Genomic DNA, 16020 nt, shown 5'->3' on the forward strand with positions numbered 1-16020 from the left:
ACCCTGGCACTTGGGAGGTTGAGGAGGGAGGATTGCTTGAGCCCAGGAGTTCAAGACCAGCCTGGACAACATAGTGAGACCCCCATGTCTATTTTTAAAAAGTGCATGAATATATACATCTGTGGATAATCAAATATCAGGATGATTTAAGATGGATGTGGTATAAATAATGTCAAAACTCATATCAGGAAGTTTATATCCTTCATGATTATCTTTCAATACTTCAGTTATATCAAACATGAAATTGCTAATTGGGGCCAAAATGCCCCTATGCCCGACACTTATTAATCCCCCTTTATAAGAGAGAACATGACTCAGACCCAGAGTTTTCAGCAGCTACAAATTAAGAACATTATTTAATTTTTCTTACATTTTAATATGTTATTAAGGATACCTTCTATTGATGATGTGGTGTTGGTTTTCCATGTGCAATTTCTTTTTAAAAATAAATGCATTTTAAGTAGAAAACAATGGGTCAATTAAATAAAAAAATCAAGTAAATGATAGCATTGTATATATAGAGATACCAAAAACATGTGAAAGTGGGTTTCGAATGACCGAAGTTTGAGGAACGATGCATGAGTGTAAACCAGAGAGCAGTTTCAAGTCATTGCAGAAAAAAGGGAAGGGACACTGAATTAAAGCCAACTGTCCTTAGTCTTAGGGAAATGACTAATATTCTTTTTTTTTTTTTTTTTGAAATGGAGTCTCACTCTGTTGCCCAGGCTGGAGTGCAGTGGCGCAACCTCAGCTCATTACAACCTCTGCCTCCTGGGTTCAAGCCATTCTCCTGCCTCAGCCTCCCGAGTAGCTGGGATTACAGGTGCCTGTCACTACACCCAGCTAATTTTTTGTATTTTTAGTAGCGATAAGGTTTCGCCATATTGGTCAGGCTGGTCTCAAACTTCTGACCTCAAGTGATCCAACCACCTCAGCCTCCCAAAGTGCTGGGATTACAGAAGTAAGCCACCACACCTGGCCCTAATGTTCTATTCAAATATACCATAGAGAACCCACCTGAGCCCCTTTCCCAAAATAGGAAAATTCAATTAAGATTAGAAGAGAGACATACTTATGGTAATTGGTCCATCAAAGGCATTGGGCAGGTCTGTGACTGATGTACAATCTTCTTTAAGTGGAGCTATGGGGTAGGAAAAAAAAAAGGATGAGAACACTTTAAAAATATGAGGAAAATCTATTCTCATTTTTATTAGTCAGTTAGGATGGAGTTTTATTATAACTTGTCCCAAATAATTTTCTTTTTCCAAAACTCCGTAAGTTGGCTAGGAATTTCTCTGTCTTCTGTGATGTGTTTTCCATTTTTACTTGATTTCATAAATTTCTGGAACTTATGAAATTTCCAGAAATTTCCCCACCCCCATGAATTCATTCATTAATAAATGTACATTCTATATCAGGCACTGTGGAAGCCTGAGATAGACATGGCTCCTTCTCTAATGCAAACACATTAGGGAGGATTTTTTAAGTTTGTGATTATAAAGGTAATGCAGGAACATTGCAAAAAATTTAAAAGTAAAGTATGAACTATCATGAGAAAATCATTTATAATCTGGGCAATCCACAGAAATGATGAGAAAACATGACAGACACACAATCAAATGTTTATCAACATGAACAGCCTGACAATCTGAAGGTTAAAATAACATAATCATAACAAAGAATTTACTCAGTTGAAATATTAAAAACCAAATGAATCTCTAGTCTTTCATTAATGTAGTAATGTATTTATTAATTTAGCTGATCTTTTGAAGTGCTTACTCTGTATAGACAGCTTCTCAGCATGTTGCTTCTGAGGTTGACCACCTTTGGCCTAGGTGCCCACAATATTTTTCAAGGTTACTGTTTTGGCATATCTCATTATTGGTATTTCTAGATTTTTTCCTCTTGTTCTCCATTTATCCTCTGCTCTTTCATCCCTTTCTTTAGGAATAAAGATTTCTGCCTGAATCTTGGACCTGACTGATCATCCACAGATGTTACTGGTAGCCCTCTGAGAAGCACTGTCTCAAGCCCCCTGACAACAGACCCTGAAACTTCCACCCTGCATTTCATTCCTTGTGTCTTAAAAGCAGACTGCAGAGTAGCTGAAGCAACCTTCCATTCATGCCAAAGTGCTTTGTTCTGTGACTAGACCTTGAATTGAGCTCTAAAGCCTCAGAGAGCTTTAAACTGGTTTTGCTGCTGTAGAAAGTTTAAGTCCATTTGTGCATTACAGTTTTTGTACTGTGTGTGTGCATACGTAAATGTAAAATGGAAATTTATTTGTTAGGTTAGTTTCTCCCAGAATTGCTCCTGGCAAAGAGGAAGAAGGAGATGGATGGGTGGAGACGGATAGATGGATAGAGAGAGGGAGGGAGGAAGAGAGGCAGGCAGACAGACTGCTATCACAAGTATTTTAAGTGTCCTGCTATAATTTTTGCGTGCGCATAAAAGTGAATAGAAACACAAGTTGAACAAAACAGGTTTTGTTTGCTTCCTAGTACATGCGAGCATCTTTTCCCACAGATAAAAGAGGATAACCTTAACCTGCTCATTTCTTTGGCCTCATAGTGAAACTAACTGTCAGTTTTATACATTCGATTGGAAAAAACAGAAAGTTTTAGGAAAAGCCATTCTTGCAAAGCCTGTTCTAAAAGATTTCTCAGATTTTTTAAAAAAGAAATCTCACCTCCTTGGCGAGGCCATTCCTTACCATCCAATCTAAACTGCTTCATCACTCCCCCACACCTGTCACCATCACATAGCATCTTGCTCTCATTTCTTCTTCATGTTTACCACTATATAAACTTATCTTGTTCATCTTACTTGATGGCTGTTAATGGCACATCTCTCAATCACTGCTTCCTGCTACCTGCCTCCCTTCCTAGAAATATATAAGTTCCACAGATGAGTAATAACTTTATCTGTCTTGGCCAGAACGTTTATGTGTGATGGGGACAGATAAACATGCAATAAAAATGTGTTAAATGGATGAAAAAAGAAAAAAGTACCAATATAATTTCCCAAGGGTCTATTCTTCCAGTAAACACACCTAAGATGTTAACCCCCCAAAATGGGTCTCCAAATATGTACAGGTCAAGCATTTAGATTATCCCTAAATGATAATGCCATAAGAAATAATTAAAGGAAGTTACATCTATAACTCTTCATTTATTACTTTTAAGCATCTACTCAACACTTATATGCCAGACCATATAAAAGGAGAAAAGAAGATGAGCATGCTTCTGTCCCTGCTTGTGAGAAATTCACAAGGTCATCGGGGACAGTAATAATTAATATTAATTTAGCTTTTTACAGTTTTCAAAAATATTTTCCAAAATTATTGCACTTGAAAATAAGGGCATATAACCAACCTGGGAGATTTGGTGGAGTATCTATCTTGTTTCTCATGGAAATATCAGCAGAAACTGATCCAACCTATGAGATGTTTCTGATATTTGTATGTTGTGCATACCTGGAACCAGGCTTTGGATTATGGCTTCTTAACGCCAGGGATGCAGCAACCTCCCCCAACTTCAAATATAACTGCAAGTAACAGTACACTGGGAATTTCCAGGCAGCAAGTTGTAATAGAATGGAGCATGATGTCAAAAACCCTAAGACAGTTTTGTAAATTGTTAGAGCATTCGTTCACATGGACCCCCTTCATGCTCCAATTCACCTTAACTTTTATAAAGAACATCAAATCTGGCAAATACGCTTAGTGGATGGTGACCCAAATGTGCAATTAACACACATATGCTCTCATGTCGGATTCCAGGGCCTCATTAGATAGCCTTTCTTTCCATTTAATGAGCTCTGTACTGCTTGGAAAGCTAGACCTGGTGAGGTATTCCTGAATCTGAGGACTTGTTAGAAATTCTCTGAGGTGGGTATTCTCATAAACCTTGGCTTCAACACACCAAAATAACCAAGAGAAACATTAATTATTCAGTCTAGCCACTAATCTGCAGATAGAAAAGCACCCTCTTCAATGCTGGATACATTTTAGTTATCTCAGAAATATTCTCAAATAGTTGTTGAATAAAGGAGGAAATGAATAAACAAATACATGTAGAATCTTCCCTTTAATTCTACCTTCAGAATAAAATGAGGCACTTGACTGAAAGCAAGCTTAAATGAATCAATTCAAGTCAGTTCTGTGTTCACACAGAAGTCACCAGGCTCACATTGGTCCTCAGCAACTGAGAATGGGGGGAAAAAAAATCACAAAGGTCTTTTCAAGTTCTGCCTTATTTTCATTTGTTAGCCACAGGCCATGTTTTCTAAAAATATTGCTAAAACTTTAAGCTTATGGAAGCTATCTACTAAGATCAAGCTGACTTTTGTCCCTATAGCTGTTTTATGGGGGGATCATAAAACATAAAAGCTGCTAATTTAGCAGCTTTCAGGCTAAATTAGATTCAGGGATCCTTGCAATGAAATCCTTTGCATACAGCAGTTTATCAAAATCTTTAGCTCACTTAATACCCCCATCATCTGACTCTAATTCAAGACATTTAGAATTTATGTATCCCTAAACACATTTATCCTCTTCTCCAGTTTCTTTATTTTTTTTTTTTTTGTCTCATTGCTTCAACGAGATTGTTAACTCCTTTAAGACAAGAAATGTAGCCTCCAGTTCCTTCTTACCCCATCTGTGCCTAGTGCAGTACTGAGCACATAGAGGTGATCAATAAATATTCCCTTTAAACTTAAATAAAAACTTACAAAAGTAGCTATCAATATTGAGTCAATTTGGAAAATAGACAAAAGGAAAAATAGTACTTCTAGCTTTATTATTTAATTCATCCATTTTAGTAAGGAACATACCCCCTGTACTTCTCAAGCTTTTCAACTGAACTAACCCTCCAAGGAGAAGAAAATTAATCAATGCTCTTGCTCCCAACTCCAGGGATGGACCCAACCTCATGAACAAAATGAAGGATAGAAACAAGTCTCAGTAGCAGCCTGCTTAGATGGCTTCGATGCCAGGCAATCAAACAGTGTGAGCTTCTACCTATTTGAGTTGAGGTTCCTTTTGGCAAGTGAAACCAACTTGCAAAACAGGTAAGACAATGTGGTTATGCAACTACATAATTTATTGCATGCATTCATTCAGTAAGACTCAATGGGAGATGCAATAAGCAGTGCCCAGAGACTCAGGAGTGTACAACTTCAGGCCAGCCCTTTCCCACTGAGCCAACCTCTTTGTCTAAAGCACAAACTTTTCCCAACGTCTCCCTCTGACCTGTTGCACCGGATGGAGCTAGCTAGACCACATGTTGCTCTATGTCTATTTCTTGCTTTTTTATATGTGGTTTTCTCATTATAATATCATTAGAGTGACATGCTAGACATGGGTATGGGAACTTAGTATATATGAGTCGTGTACTATTTAGCGTTAATTGGACTCCCTTCCCTTTATCAAACTCCGTTTGTGTTCTTCACTCATATAACAGGGAGGAGTAAACATTATACAGTTTTCTGTTCCTGTTTTGTGTGTCTCTCCATAGGTTTAATGACCTGTAAATTTTTGTCAAAATCTACTAGCTTCACACACTCCATTTCAACTAGCCAGCCCTGATACTTTGTCCTAAACTCTAGATTTCTTCTCTGAATTTCCACTCTGATACCTACTGTTCACACAACAAAGGGTGGGTGGTGTAGATTAAAGCCACTGATGTCATCTCACAATTAATTTTAATTTTTTTTATTAGTAGGTAGAAGATCTCATAATTAAGTTGATGTTCTATTTATAGCTTAAAAATCCATGCAGATTTTTATATTTTACTACCATAAATATATATGGTATATATATGGTATATGTGATCTATATGGTATATATATGGTATACGTGATATATATGGTATATATATATCTGTGATATCTTGATTTTATATATATATTTATATGTGTTTGTCTCAGGCTGTTAATGTCTTAAGTCCCTTTCCAGCTAATTTAACATCTCCTTCCCATCTTTGAGGAAAACTGACACTCCAACAAGATGTACCAAGTTTACCTCAAGGCTTCATCTTTCCGTTCACACAACTTCAAACTTTCCATGGGAACAGAAGACCCAGTTTAAGAGGTAAGACTTTTGACAGGTGACATCCAGATATTTGACATTTATAATTTTGATTCTTCTCAAAAAATTCTGAAAATTCATGATGCATAGAACTATTTAATTTTGCCAGGACTTGAATAAGGCTCATAAGCCTGAGTTTCTAGGTTAATGGTTGGGAGAAAGTCACAAAGACATAGAGAAAGGCTGGCCTGTGTCCTAGCATCTACATCTTAACTTAGGTTTCTTCTCCTCTGGTTCTCTCAACTGTTGGGTAAGGGATATTTAAGAAGGTCAAAGGCATACCATATACTCTCCAAGAATTTTTTCCAGCCCTCTCATATAATAAATAGCTCTCAGCTAAGACATTTGACTTACACCCCAAAGCTATCATTAGATTCATGTCACTCCCTTATTCAAAACCTGTAATGACTTCCCATCACACTGAGAATGAATCACCCCCTGTTAGCGGGCCCTTGCTTAGCTCTCTGATGTTGTTCCTCGGCATTCTCCCCTCTGAGCACTGATATTCTCACAACAGGCCAGGGGGCACTTTTCCTGACCACCTTCTCAGAAAATAAAAGCATCCCTGACACTAGTTAGCCTTGTACTCTGCTCTCTTTTTTACAACACTTGTATCACTTTCTGACTTCTTACATGGCAAGCTTGTCCAACCAGCGGCTCACAGGCCACGGGTGTTCCAGGATGACTTTGAATGTGGTCCAACACAAATCCGTAAACTTTCTTAAAACATTATGAGATTTTTTGTGTGTGATTTTTGTTTGTTTTTTAGCTTATCAGCTACTGTTAGTTTTAGTGTAATTTATGTGGGGCCCACGACAATTCTTCTCCCAGTGTGGCCCAGGGAAGTCAAAAGACTGGACACCCCTGAAGGGTATTTAATATTTATGTGTTTATTGTTTGCCTCCCCAGTTTAGCATGTAAGTTCCATGGAGACAGGAGTGTTGACTCTGCTGTACAGATATTGAGTGAGCATTTGTTATGTAAATGGAGGCTATGAGAATCCCCACTTGAGCTGAGCTCCAAAGACCAGGCTCCCAAAGCCTCTCATGCCAACAGACACCCCCCCTCCCCGAGAACCAACCTGAAGCATTGAAGCAGTATGTGTCATACTGGGAGGTGTTGGACGTGAGGATGTACACCCCTGTGTGGTTTGCTGCACAGATGGAGTTGGGCTGAATCCGGGGAATCACCACGTGCCCTTCTATGAACCCATACCTGTAAGAGAAAAACAAGAGGATATTGACCTAAAAGGTTAAGATGGGAATTTCATAATATCCCATTGAATGACATTTAATGCCGTGCAACTCTTCACTCAATTCACCTCTAGGGATATCGGAGGTTTCAACAACTGAGTTATGTGAAATCCAAAAATAACAGCATAGAGAGGGAAAGAGATCAACAAGACTAATAGAAACAAAGTGATTTTATTTAGAGACCTATAAAGAGCTTTAAAAAAAAAAATCATGAAAGGAATCATTAGTTTCAAATAAAATTTGTGTTCAGCAGTGTTGAGTCTATCTGAACAAACAGAAGGAAGCGTGAGTCACAGAAGAGAGAAGTTTTGATGTGAGATTCATCCTGGCTCTGGATTACTTTCATGTTTTCCAGAAAATACACAAAATGGCCAGCTTCCATAGATAGGAAGGGGTGCTTCTTCATTTCAGTGCACATATTTCAGACCTGTCTCATGTCCCATTCCCCTGCTTCTTTCTCAGCCACAACTTTTCCTGCGAGTCCCCTTACTCCATACTCCATTATCCTAAACACAAAGCCTTGTTCATATGCCAAGTACACAGCACAGCACACGGCCTCCTGAGCATTGCAGGCATAATTCTATTGCCAGTGGGAATAAATTAACCATCATTACAATAGGAGTCATAGCAATTAAGTAAGCAGATAGCAGTGGCTCATGTAGCTCAGGAACTTTCCAGAAGCAGCACAGCCAGAGAAACGCATAGCCCCTCTCTCTCCGCCAAGGTATCTCTGAGAGTGTATTACAGCTGGAGGCCCTTTCAGATACAACATACACAGCCCAGCCTCTTCTAGCAGCATCCTGATGGCTAAAAAGTTGCTTACTTTTTAATTGTGCTAAAAACACAAATTTTTCTGAATATAAAATGCCTCAAAAAAATGAGATGTGGGCTGAGAAAATGCCATGTGCAAGAGAAGCTGTGGTGCAGCAGGAGGGCAGAGAGAAGGAAGCTAAATCCAGCAGGTTTTTCAAAATTCAATTCTGGCTAAAATGCACATTGTTGCTTTTCATCTTTCCTGCCAGGGGCAACAGCATGGAGTGCATCACCCTGCAAGACCCATGGAAATGTCTCTGAGTCTGCAGTTCCCAAGCACACAGAACTCCTATCTATGTGGCAATTGTAGCTCGCATGACTAATTTCTCATCTAAACAGACAAACTGGTTTCCCCAAAGCCTCTTTAGCTTGGCAGGGGATACAGGCACAATTAAATCAAAATGAGTTTTCATATATCTAAGAGTTGCTACCAATCAGGGTGGGGTAGACAAAAGAGAGTAGCTGCTAAGGTTTTTTCCTAACCCATGAGACTCTGCCATCTGTCCTATGGCAGAAAGCTGATTCATAGCTACTGGAGTGAAATTATGGAAATAAGTTTTGCAATCCTTAATACCAGTTATGGGTGAAATGATAGATTTCTTTGGCACAGTTTTTCTTTTTCTAAATAATACTTCTTGGTGAACCTACCTGCCAACTCACCCCCATCACATCATGTCATCAAGTATGGATAACAACGACATTCTAGAATCTATTGCATTCTCTTTGTAAGCTATTACTGAGTTTTTGCCACCTCATGTTGCCTGCCGGTTTTATGTGTCATGCTAACTGTAAATTGGGGATATTAAAGTTTGTATGTGTGTATGTGGCATGAGTAAGTGACTGTTCACAAGGAGGAAAGAATATTTAGCAAATCCAGACAGCATACTTTCCTCCCCTTTTAAGCCCCTGAGGAGGGCTTGGTCATTAAAATCCTGTCCTGGGCTCAGGCTAAGCAGAACCAGAATCCCAACTCCTCTTTGGGCAGACTGTGTGTGTAACTTCTCTAAGCCTCAGTTGCTTCATCCATAAAATGAGGTGATAATATTGATCAACAGTGCAGTTTGAGAATTAAGTGAGGGTTTGGCCAGGTGGGCAGTAGGGCTCCCAGCATCTAAGTGCTTGATGATTGGCCAGTGGCAGTTGTAAGAACTCCCCTGGTCCTCAGCATATGGGAGCATTTCTATATTTTGCAAGTATGCCTTGTTTGTATTTCACAATCGAAGTTCAGCTTACTAAATTCACTTTCTTAGGCCAGTGGCCTAGTCAGGGCCATAATTAAACAATTAGCCTTGGGAATAGAATAATGGATTTGCTAACTGGCCTTTCCTTATTGCATCCTACAGTATAAGTTCAGTAGCCACCAGAGCTTCTCCCTCTCTCTGCTCCTTTCATATTCTCCCAGACCTAGCTCTGAACACATACAGATGTCTATGTACATCTGCTCTTTATTTTAGAGTGGTGCTGCTCGATAGAACTTTCTACAACGATGGAAATGTTCTCTAACCTGGGTCATCCAGTACAGTAGCCACTGGCCATTGGTGGCTAACCGAGCCCTTAAAATGTCATTAGTGCTAGTGAAGAACTAAAGTTTCAATTTTAGTATTTTAATTAATTTAAGTGTAAGTCACCACATGTGGCTAGTGGCTACCATATCAGACAGGGCAATTTTAGGCAAAAGATTTTCCTTTTCCCTTTCAGCAAGAGTCTCAGCCATCACTCATAATGTGGGTGCATGACTATAATCAGTGTGGGAGGATAGAAACACTTAACTTAAACTTCATGGTTTCCATAAAGAGTTCTGCAGCTTGACTTTTCAAAAGCAGTCTGTGTGCATGTGAGTGTGTGTTGCAGAGAAAGGGAAATCGTATCACCTAAAGACACTGCAAAAGCACACCTGCAGGCTGGGGTAGAAGCTTAGAGCAGTTGTAGAGGTTACTCAGTCCTCTTCTAATGAAAACAAACCGAACCAAAACAATTCACTGTGATTGCCATCATGGCTTGCTCTTCTTGTGCACTGCTTAACACAAGACCATTGGAAATTCAAAAAATAAAGTCCTTGCTTGTTGTGATTATCTTGCTTGGAGCCATAGTTTGAGGAAGGCTCTATGGAGCTCTAGAATATCTGGTAGGAGCCCTCTCAGGGCTCCCAATAATAATATAACTTCATATAATATAGCTTAATAGCTTTCATGCCTTTTTATTTACTTTTTCAAACCAGAGAAACATAGAAGAGAAACCAACAAAATTTTTTTTGAAGAGAGAGCAAGGTAGAGTAATTTGAAAAGTCTGCTTTGAGCCAAGTCTGCAGGGCCAAGACTCTACCAGCCACATATTTATTTTAAACACTGTTATTTGGTTTATGTTTCCTTGTGGTTCTGACAATGATATTGCAGCTTCTTCAAAGCCAGGAGAGCTCTAATGGCTTCCTCTGGGTTCCCGCTCTATGATTCACAAAGGTGTCTGTAGCTGACTTTAAACTCCAGTTGTCATACAGGTTCCAAATTGACTTGGCCAAATTAATAGGTGGGGTTGACTCTTTAGGCAATAGTCCATTCAGCTGTGGGAGAGGAGCCTTCCAGTTCTAAGCCCAGCTCCCTGGTCCCAGGCCGCCAGCTTTCGCCAGTGGTCGGGTGCTGGTATGTTACCTGCAGGTCTCAAATCCGATGCTCAGAGCTTTCTCCATCTGGGCCATTGTGGGCAAGGTGCTATTGAAAGCCTTGCAGAGGTCAGCAGCCTCCGTCCGAGAGATGCTGTAGCGACCATTTTTCTCCACGTGGAATACACCCGCAAAGCGGCAGGTTATATTCAAATCTATGAGAAGAAATAGAAATGTTAGATTCTTTTGCATAATTTGGAGACAGTAAGAAGTTCACTTTAGGACAGACTCCTTAAAAAGCCAAATAAGGCCGGGTGCAGTGACTCAAGCCTGTAATACCAACACTTTGGGAGGCCGAGGGAGGTGGATCATCTGAGGACGGGAGTTCGAGACCAGCTTAGTCAACATGGCGAAACCCCGTCTCTCCGAAAAATACAAAATTTAGCTGGGTGTGGTGGCACACACCTATAGTCCCAGTTACTCGGGAGGCTGAGGCAGGAGAATCACTTGAACCCAGGAGGCAGAGGTTACAGTGAGCTGAGATCATGCCACTATGCTCCAGCCCGGGTGATAGAGCGAGACTCCATCTCAAAAAAAAAAAAAAAAAAAAAAAAAAGAACAAACCAAAAGCCAAAGCCAAATAAACTTCTCTGCTAGCCAGAGCCTTCAAAATTCACTCCAGCATTCCAAAGCACCATGATATTAAGCTCAAATCTGAGGTAAGACACAGTAAAATAGTGTCACTCTTACATTCTCTCCATTGATTGCTCTGCAACAAAGTTTTTTAAAAGCAAATGATTTAATTTTGATTACTGATGTCATATAAACTTACGGAAAACTTACAAAACACAGGAAAGCAATGAAGGAAAATAAATCCACCACTACAAAAACTACAGCAAACACTTTTCTTTATCTTCTTCCAGTTTGTTTACTGAATACACACATTCACACGTGCACACACGCACACACGTACTTTATGCATATATACATAAAGTATGTATCTATATACACATACACACATATATATACACATATGCTTGCATAATTGAAATGGTACTGTATATACAGTTCTAGATTTGAGAGTCAATTTTCCACTTAATCTTATGAGCATTTTTCCACAATCAAGTGATCTCTCTCCCTGGCTTACAACCTCCGACAGTTTATGTTCACACCCAGTATGTATGTTCTTATTATGGCTAAAACCAACATAATCTGGCTCCTGGCTCCCTCTCTAACCTCAAAGTAGCTTGCTCTGCTCTAAACACAAATCTTCTCTTCAATTCTCTCAGACACTCTGAGCTCCTTCGCATCCTAGAACATTTATATCTGCCTTCTTCTCTGTCTGGAATGTTCCATCCTCAAATGGTCACATAGGTGGTTCATTAATGGTCACATAGGTGGTTCATTATTTTGTCATTCAGAATTTTAACTCCACATCACCTCACTTTAGAGTGCTTCCCCAAACACCCTCATCTAACCCCCAGTCTCTCCCTCAACTCATTTGGCTTTTGTGTCTTCACAACAGCATGGTCATCCATTGTTGTTGTGGTTACTCTCTTTCTCTCCTTCCTGGAATGAAAGCTCTGAGAAAGCAAGGGCCCTTTACTTGCTTGCAGCTGTTATCTCTAACCCCTACAACAGTACCCAATAGAAAATAGACGCTCAACAAGTATTTGTTATATAAACGAATGACTCATTGAAATTTCCTCAGAAATACACTTTTAATATTTTGGCAGACTCAAAGCCCGTCGTTTGCTCTCGGAGTTAATGGCATCGAAAATGAAGCCTAACTGCTATCAATTGGGTAAAGAATTATTCAATACAAGAACTTTAGTGAATTTTGTAGACATCAATCTGAAATTCCAATAGAGAGCTAGAAATCATCCTATTCTTCTTGATCCTGTGTAACAATCTCAAAAGACTTCAAAGGCTGTAATTGAAAACTCCTGGGACTATATGATCCCCAGTTTATACTTGAGGAAACTGCATGCAAAGGGTTAAGACATTGAAACTCTCCTGGTGAAGCTTGATTCCTCCTGAACACTTCCATAGGCCTCAATGATAGTCCTTCTCTAAGGAGACATGTTGACATCATCTTGGGACAATGACCCAGGTGCCTGGCCAGGCACCACTCCTTGTTGTTAGTTAAGAACCCAGTCTGGAATCAGACAGAACTGGCATTAACCAGCTCCATCCCTTTCTTACACAGGTCTAGAGGTGGGTAGGAAGATTCCACTTATTTACCAACAAGAAAGTTGAGGCTCAGGGAAGTGAGTTGCCCAAGGAAGTGAGTGATTACTTCTATCTAGAGCCTGTAGTCTCCTTCCTGAATCCCAGTTGCTCTGTTCTGTATTTCTGAGCTGACAGCAATGGGAGAAGGGACCTATTACTGCAGTGTCCCTGGGTACCCAGTACCTTTGAGATTCTGTGTTGTATCATCTTCACCAGAACGCTGAAAGGTGAGTTTTATGTATGTATGTATTATTTATGGGCACACCTAAACAATCGTTAAATAATGACAAAGATAGAGTCATTATTATTGAATTGTATGGGCAACCACTGCTTTCTCTTTCCTGAGCAGGAAGCAGGTCTCAACCACTAGGAAACAATGTCTAACACATGAAAATGAGATAAGAAAACTGTTAAAATTCTGTAATATCTTCCTTGATTCTGAAAATAGTAAAAGAAGAAACAAGAAATGGAACTTGAAAATACATAAGCCAATTCTATTATTTTTATTTTCTTTTGTTTGCGTCATTGGCACATGGGGGGAAAATACCAACTAGGTGAAATGGAGAAAATGTGTTTTTGCGGTTCACTCTTTTTCAAGCCTAGTGGTGTTCTCTTAAGCCACTCATGCAACACTTGGCTGATGGGGCAATGAAAGGATAGAGAAGGAAATGCATAAGGCCCTTTTGCAATACTATTTGTTTTTACTGACATTTTCAACTTTGGCCTCAGTTGGCCAGTCTTACAAAGGGAAACTGTCAATCTGCATGACAGACCTTCCGGGACCTCTCCTTCTCCAGCACACAAAAGGAAAACAAAGCATTCCTATCAGCTTCTTGAAGATAAGGCTAATAGGGGAGCCTCTGATTCCAGGAAAGGCAAACTACCTGTCTGCCCCTGGCCCAGGTGGCTACTGTCACTCTCAGGTTAAAAATCAACTCTGAGGCATGGACAATAATTGGAGCTAAATGGTAGTTTCTTTCTTATTACAGTCAATTCTACCTTGCCACCTGGCAGACAGAATATGCAAATGTAAGAGGAACCAATTAAGGCTGAGACTTTTCAGTAAAATCCTTTGAGTTTCATGAGTTTCAGTAAAATCCCTTGAGTTTCAGAAGCCAACACAACTTCATTGACAATATATGCATGCATTGTGTGAGTGTGTCTATATGACAGGTCTTCCAAAAGTTCATAAAAAATATGTGTTATGAAAAAAATTATACATGGATTTCAATTTTTTTGTACCAAAATCAACTCTCACTAACTTGATATGTCTGAACAGGAACTAGTTTGAGGCACTAACAAGGATAAGACATATTTGAAAAGATGCTCTCTCAGAGCAACATGAATTCTGTTAAAATTGAAGCAAGAACACACACCAAAATTTTTGGTGAAGCTTAGGTGGAAGAATGGCAAAATCACTGATGCTTTATGAAAAGTTCATCAGGACAATGCCCCAAAGAAATTAGCAGCTTACAAACAGATAACTTGTTTGAAGAAGGGACAAGATGTTGCTGAAGATGAAGCCTGCAGTGATATGCCATCCACATCAATTTGGGAGAACAAAATTAATCTTATTTGTGACTTAAATGAAGAGGACCAATGATTAACAGCAGAAACAATGGCCAACATCATAGGCATCTCAACTGGTTCAGCTTACACAAATCTGACTGAAAATTTAAAGTTGAGCAAACTTTCCACTCAGTGGTTGCCAAAACCATTGCGCCCAGATCAGCAGCTGCAGCCAAGAGCTGAGCTTTCAATGGAAATTTTAAACAAGTGGGATCAAGATCCTGTAGCATTTCTTTGAGAACTGTAACAGGAGATGAAACATGGCCTTACGAGTGTGATCCTGAAGACAAAGCACAATCAAAGGAATAGCTACCAAGAGGTGGAAGTGGTCCAGTCAAAGCAAAAGTGTACCAGTCAAAGCAGGTGGACCAGTCCAGAGCCAAGGTCATGACAGCGGTTGTCTGAGATGCTCAAGGCATTTTGTTTGTTAACTTTCTGGAAGGTCAAAGAATGATAACATCTGGTAATTATGAGAGTGTTTTCAGAAAGGCAGCCAAAGCTTTTGAAGAAAAAAAAATGTATGAAAAAGCTTTACTAGAGAGTCGTCCTCCACCATGACAATGCTTCTGCTCATTACTCTCATCAAACAAAGGCAATTTTTTGAGAATTCCTAAGGAGAAGCCATTAGACATCCACCTCACAGTCCAAATTTGACTCCTTCTGACTTTTTTTTGTTACTTAATCTTTAAAAATCTTTAAAGGGCACCCATTTTTCTTTAGTTAACAATGTAAGAAAGACTGCATTGACATGATTAAATTCCCAGGACCCTCAGTTCTTAAGGGATGGACTAAATGGCTGCTATCATAGCTTATAACAGTATCTTGAACGTGATGGCACTTATGGTGATAAGAAAAGCTTACATCTTTAAACTTTTCTCTTTTAATCTCATTTTTCCATGAACATTTTGAATTCTCCTCATACTCATAAGTGTGTATGCAAGTGAGTGTGTGGTTGTATGTGCATGTGATGAGCCAAGACAGGATGAAACAGATAAACTCAACCTTTAACCTTCCTCGATGTGAAGGCTTAAGCAGGTCCTGAAACATTGTAGGTATTTGCAAAGGGCTACTGATTGGATGAAGAAATGCTATGCAAAGTAAAAATTCCACAGCTTACATTTATCTTGATCTCATGAGAAAGTCCAACTCCTAACCCTGATGCTATTTAGCCACTTAGGAGTTGCAAGAATGGTGTCAATACTTCACTTCTCGTCAACTATCCTGTGAGTGTTCACAATCCTTCTCCTCTAGGTCCCTCTTGACTTAAAAGGAGACAACATTTTCAAGGCTGTGTGTCATTCATACCCTGATAATTTATGAAGACATTTCAATAGGTTTCCTTGATACAAATGCAAACCCAAATTATTACCCTGCAGGATATTAATAATGCCAACAGCAAGAGCAGTGGCTAATATTTATTGTGCATTCATTATGTATATACCAGGCTCTCTTTTAGGCACTTTAGAATT

At 39.4% G+C, this 16020-nt stretch overlaps 1 protein-coding gene across 7 annotated transcripts in view; it reads right to left on the reverse strand.

The window, feature by feature from the left end:
- Positions 1–16020, reverse strand: part of CD44 (CD44 molecule (Indian blood group)) — a 91877-nt gene that overhangs the window by 43741 nt on the left and 32116 nt on the right. For all 7 annotated transcript variants that reach the window (XM_011965525.1, XM_011965524.1, XM_011965523.1 and 4 more), the window contains exons 2-4: positions 10800–10965; positions 7170–7303; positions 1073–1141 (exon numbers count right to left, since the gene is read on the reverse strand). In XM_011965525.1, coding sequence (XP_011820915.1) covers positions 1073–1141; positions 7170–7303; positions 10800–10965 — 369 coding nt within the window. The remainder of the gene's footprint in view (positions 1–1072; positions 1142–7169; positions 7304–10799; positions 10966–16020) is intronic.

Source organism: Mandrillus leucophaeus, unplaced genomic scaffold, assembly GCF_000951045.1.
Source record: "Mandrillus leucophaeus isolate KB7577 unplaced genomic scaffold, Mleu.le_1.0 Scaffold73, whole genome shotgun sequence".
In the NCBI taxonomy this organism is placed as follows: Eukaryota; Metazoa; Chordata; class Mammalia; order Primates; family Cercopithecidae; genus Mandrillus; species Mandrillus leucophaeus.